This window comes from Notothenia coriiceps, unplaced genomic scaffold (assembly GCF_000735185.1).
Source record: "Notothenia coriiceps isolate Sejong01 unplaced genomic scaffold, NC01 NC01_scaffold00031049, whole genome shotgun sequence".
Classification (NCBI taxonomy): domain Eukaryota; kingdom Metazoa; phylum Chordata; class Actinopteri; order Perciformes; family Nototheniidae; genus Notothenia; species Notothenia coriiceps.
Window position 1 is genome coordinate 1 of NW_011363750.1, and position 4,383 is coordinate 4,383.

Below are 4,383 nucleotides of genomic sequence, written 5' to 3' on the forward strand. Positions count from 1 at the left end.
GGAAGACAATCTGCTTAAATCGCAAAAACACAAACCAACTTCTCCCTGGAGACGTGTCAGCAGAAACACACACACACACACACACACACACACACACACACACACACACACACACACACACACACACACACACACACACACACACACACACACACACACACTGCGGAGAGAGAACACACCGTACATCACTGATATGAGCGAGCTCAGGAGGGTGAAGGTGAATCTTCACGTCAGCAGACCTCAAGATATATGGGGAGCCTAAATATAGTGTGTGTGTGTGTGTGTGTGTGTGTGTGTGTGTGTGTGTGTGTGTGTGTGTGTGTGTGTGTGTGTGTGTGTGTGAGAATCCAAATGAATGTTGAGGAAAACAAAGACTAGAATAAGTTTAAAGCAAAAATGTAAGGGAGTACATTTGTGAAATAGTTTTATAAGACATCAAATAGCATTTATTTACAGATAGCAGCATCGACTTGTGTCTGAGATTTAATACAAATAAACTTGAAATATGCTACGATAAATAATGTGTATTTTAATTATATCATTATTTTTATTAATTTTTTTAATATATTTTTATAATTGTTTTAAGAATTGTACACATTTTTTAGATTTGCTAACTTTAACTATTTTATAATTTGTTATGTTTATTTCATTTTTGAAATTGGAGAGAATCAAAGGTACTGAATCAAATGTATGAATAACATAATTCACATAAATTACACATTTGTCTCAGAGGTCTTTACAGAGTGACTCGCCTACAAACAAGGCTTCAGTCACTACATTTGTTCTTCCTCCTCCTCCTCCTCCTCTTCCTCAGGTTCCACCACCCCATCCTGAGTCGAGTGGAGGAATGTTTCCAGACTGAATTGGACGTTGTTCTTCAGCTTCTTCGCTGCCAGGCTCAGATTTCCGAGTGGAGTTTCCTTCCCGCTCTGCTCAGTCTCCACGACGCCAACTCCAAGCTGCTGGCCTGGGGTCAGTTGTTCCAGCGGCAGAAAGAGACCCGGAAGCACATGTTCGGAGGTCAGTCCCAGAAGGCCGTGCAGCCGCCTCACCTGTACCTGTGGCTGCAGCGCTTCCAGGTGTTGCTGCTCGCTAAGTTCAGCTTCTACTTCCACGAGGCTCTGAGCCGGCAGACGGCAGCCGGGGACATGAAGGCTCTGACGGCCCGCACCGCGCCCGACTTCAGCGGGAAGATCTGCTCCTTCATCAGGAAGCACGACGCCAGCAACGTGTCGCTGGTGTTCGACAACAGATGCTCAGAGAGCTTCCAGGGACACGGGTACTGTCACTTTTATTATTTATTCTGTGTGACTGGCGAAGCCGCACACAGAATAGTATTCGACATACTTACGTATCTCATCTTATTCTCCTCTTTTTTTTCAACTATCGCTCGGCTGGCCAATATTCCCACTCTTCATACATCATTTGGTGATCATAATGTTGGGACATTTGTCACGGCTGCACCGATATGCTCATTTAATCCAACAGACTTCCACATATAGCAAACACGAGTCATCAGGTGTTCATCTGGTATCCTAAATACTCTGGTAGGATATTTAGCTGATTGGAGTTACAGTTTTTTACTTAGAAGCAATAATGCAGCACAATATTGTTAATACATTCTCTGACAGGCCGGGTGTTTCTCAATGTCGAGTAAAGCTGCTCCAGAGCCACTATTTCAAGCATACTACGTCATCGAGTCCCGCCGAAGGACTGTTCCAATGTCCAGCATACTTGGAATTCTACCGAGCCCGGCGTACTTCGTAGCGAGAAATTTCGAGGCTGCACATGTGTAGACTCCGCGGTCTTAAAATCCCCACAATGCTTTGCGCACAGACCAATTTCCCCAAATCTGTGGCGGAAAATGTAAGGCGGGGCCTCTCATGTGACCATACTTGCCAACCCTACCGATTTTTCGCGGGAGACTCCCGATTTCATAGCCCTCTCCCGGTTTCCTCCCGGGGTCTTATTTCTCCCGCATTTCTCCAGATTTCTGACAAAATCAGATTTACACAGGACTGTTTCCACTCGGACTTTAATACACCATTGTTTGGTTTCCATGGTAACACGTCTCTTTAGTAGCACGCGCAACTGAAAGTCTAAGAGGGTGAGGAAGATAGTCACAGAAAACAGAACAAGAATCGACAACTACTCTACCCTCTGCTCACTCCTTTCCTGTAAAATACAGGTCCAGCCCACACATATGCTCCATCAAGGACGGTGCTACAGGCCGCAAGGCAGTGCACTTACAACTACAATAAGCATGTTAATGTTAAGCTAACAGCTCCAGCGCTCCACTAGCACCTAGAATATTGGGCTTTTTAGCCGTCCGTCAGGAACGCGCGGTAGTTTTGAAATGCTCCCGATTTCTGAGGGCTCAAGGTTGGCAAGTATGCATGTGACGCACACCTGCACACTTGCTCGCCTGTTCCACTCTTCGTTTTCCGAATGCCAGGAAGTGTTCTTGCCTCGCTTCTGAAGCAAGTGACTCGGAAGACATGTGCTACCAAGCAAGCGTACTCCACATTGAGAAACACCCGCTGTCTCTCGTTCGCTGGCAGGGCGTTGCCGTGGAAACGCTTTGATCTTTGAACACACCTGTTGGTCGTTAACTAAATCCAGTGGTCATCTAAAGATGTTCAGAAACGATGCAGGAATGTGGTGCAAGAATCCAAAAGTGTGATAGATAAACAGTTCAAATAGTCGTTGTACCTTAACAACAAACTAATGCTATTAATACTTACTCACGGGGGTAACTTAGCTTCGGGACGCGCACCCAAGTTTCATTCATACAGCCAACATTTCTCTGAATGTTCTAGTTTATTCTACTATTTCAACAATTCGACAGTTTATACATCCAAAAAAAAAACTAAATGAGTGGGAGGGCAGAGAGCTTATACAGAGTAGGGATGCAGGTGATTATTCTAATATTCGTTACAGTCTGCATAATCGAAAATTATTTTTAAAATTCGATTTTATTTATATATTTTTTTATTATTATTATTATTATTTTTTTTTTCCTGGCTTAGTTTCAACCAAAATATAGACTAATGCTAATAATAGTAATAGTACTAATAATTGTAAATGGCCAATGGTCACACCACCAGTTTGTTTTACTGCGGGCGTTGACTAATCGATTATTATTCGCCAGGGCTGTCCGATTTCCGATTTTGATCATGGTCAGTTTCTGGCATCCCTAATACAGAGGAAGCCCCCCAGTAAAGTACCTCTTATCTTAACACCCATAACATGTCTCCTCCTCCAGGTACCATCACCCCCACTCGTACCGTGAAGCTCCTAAAGGCGTGGAGCAGTTTCCGGCCGTGGTGTCGCTGCCGACGGGCGAGCGTCCGCTCACCCATTGGCCGAACGTCATCATGATGATGGGCGACCACGCCGCAGAACTCAACACGCTGGACAAGGTGGTTCACTTCTACGACGACAAGGTGACGAGCACCTACTTCCTGACCAGGCCGGAGCCACACTTCACGCTCGTGGTGATTTTTGACGGCAAGAAATCGGAGAAAGATCTTCACATCGCCGCTTTCCTGCAGGAGATCTCCGGCTCGCTGAGGAACACCAAGCCCTTCAGCTCGCTCAAACCCGGGTCCAAGGGGTGAAGAAACCGCCATCAGCAAGTACTAATACACACAACACTGCAGTACTGTACTTATGTGCAATACTGAGGGACTTTACTTCTACTGTGCTACATTTCAGAGAGAAATATCGTCCTTTTTGCATACTATACCTATTCAACACCTGAAATGAAAAGTCATTTTGCAAATAAATAATGTTTAACATTATAAAACACATGATCAATTTAGTAAATATCATGCTTTCATTCAGAAACTCAGCTTTTGAGTCCTTTTAGTCCTTTCAGCTCCAACCCGGATCCAAGGGCGAAAAGAAACTGCTCTCTGATTAATAACACGCTCCAGATGTTCTGTGGTCCAGCTTCAGGCCGTTGAGTTTCTGTGTGTCTATTATTTGTATTTCTTTGCATGCACATAAGACTGCAATACAAACATTCAGATTATCAAATGTGCCAAAAATGTTCCAGACCAAAAAGAAACTGTTGTTGGAAATGCTTAATTTAATTTTAATGTTTTATTCTGTTTACTTTACATTTGAATTGTCTTCATTGATCCAAGTTAAATAAAGCTTTGAGATTATTTCACATCTGGCTCAAGAAATAATTCACTGATGCAAATACTTGTAAATCAGAGCCCTAAATGTCATGTTGTCTTTTATTACTTTAACTTATAAGAATTTATGGTAAATATGACTTTGAATTGACATGTTTGGGGTTTTAGCTGTAAAACAAAGTGACATCACTTTGTAACACTCAGCAGGAGAGGACTCTTTAAAGTAGAGACACAACAT

At 43.3% G+C, this 4,383-nt stretch overlaps 1 protein-coding gene across 1 annotated transcript; it reads left to right on the plus strand.

Moving 5' to 3' along the window:
- Positions 1-704: 704 nt before the first annotated feature.
- kics2 (KICSTOR subunit 2) lies at positions 705-4,177 on the plus strand (the record flags this gene model as incomplete). The annotated part of the gene is made up of 2 exons (XM_010787680.1): positions 705-1,279; positions 3,266-4,177. Coding segments are annotated over 2 exons (930 nt in total), but the record flags the coding sequence as incomplete, so codon positions are not given.
- Positions 4,178-4,383: the final 206 nt, after the last annotated feature.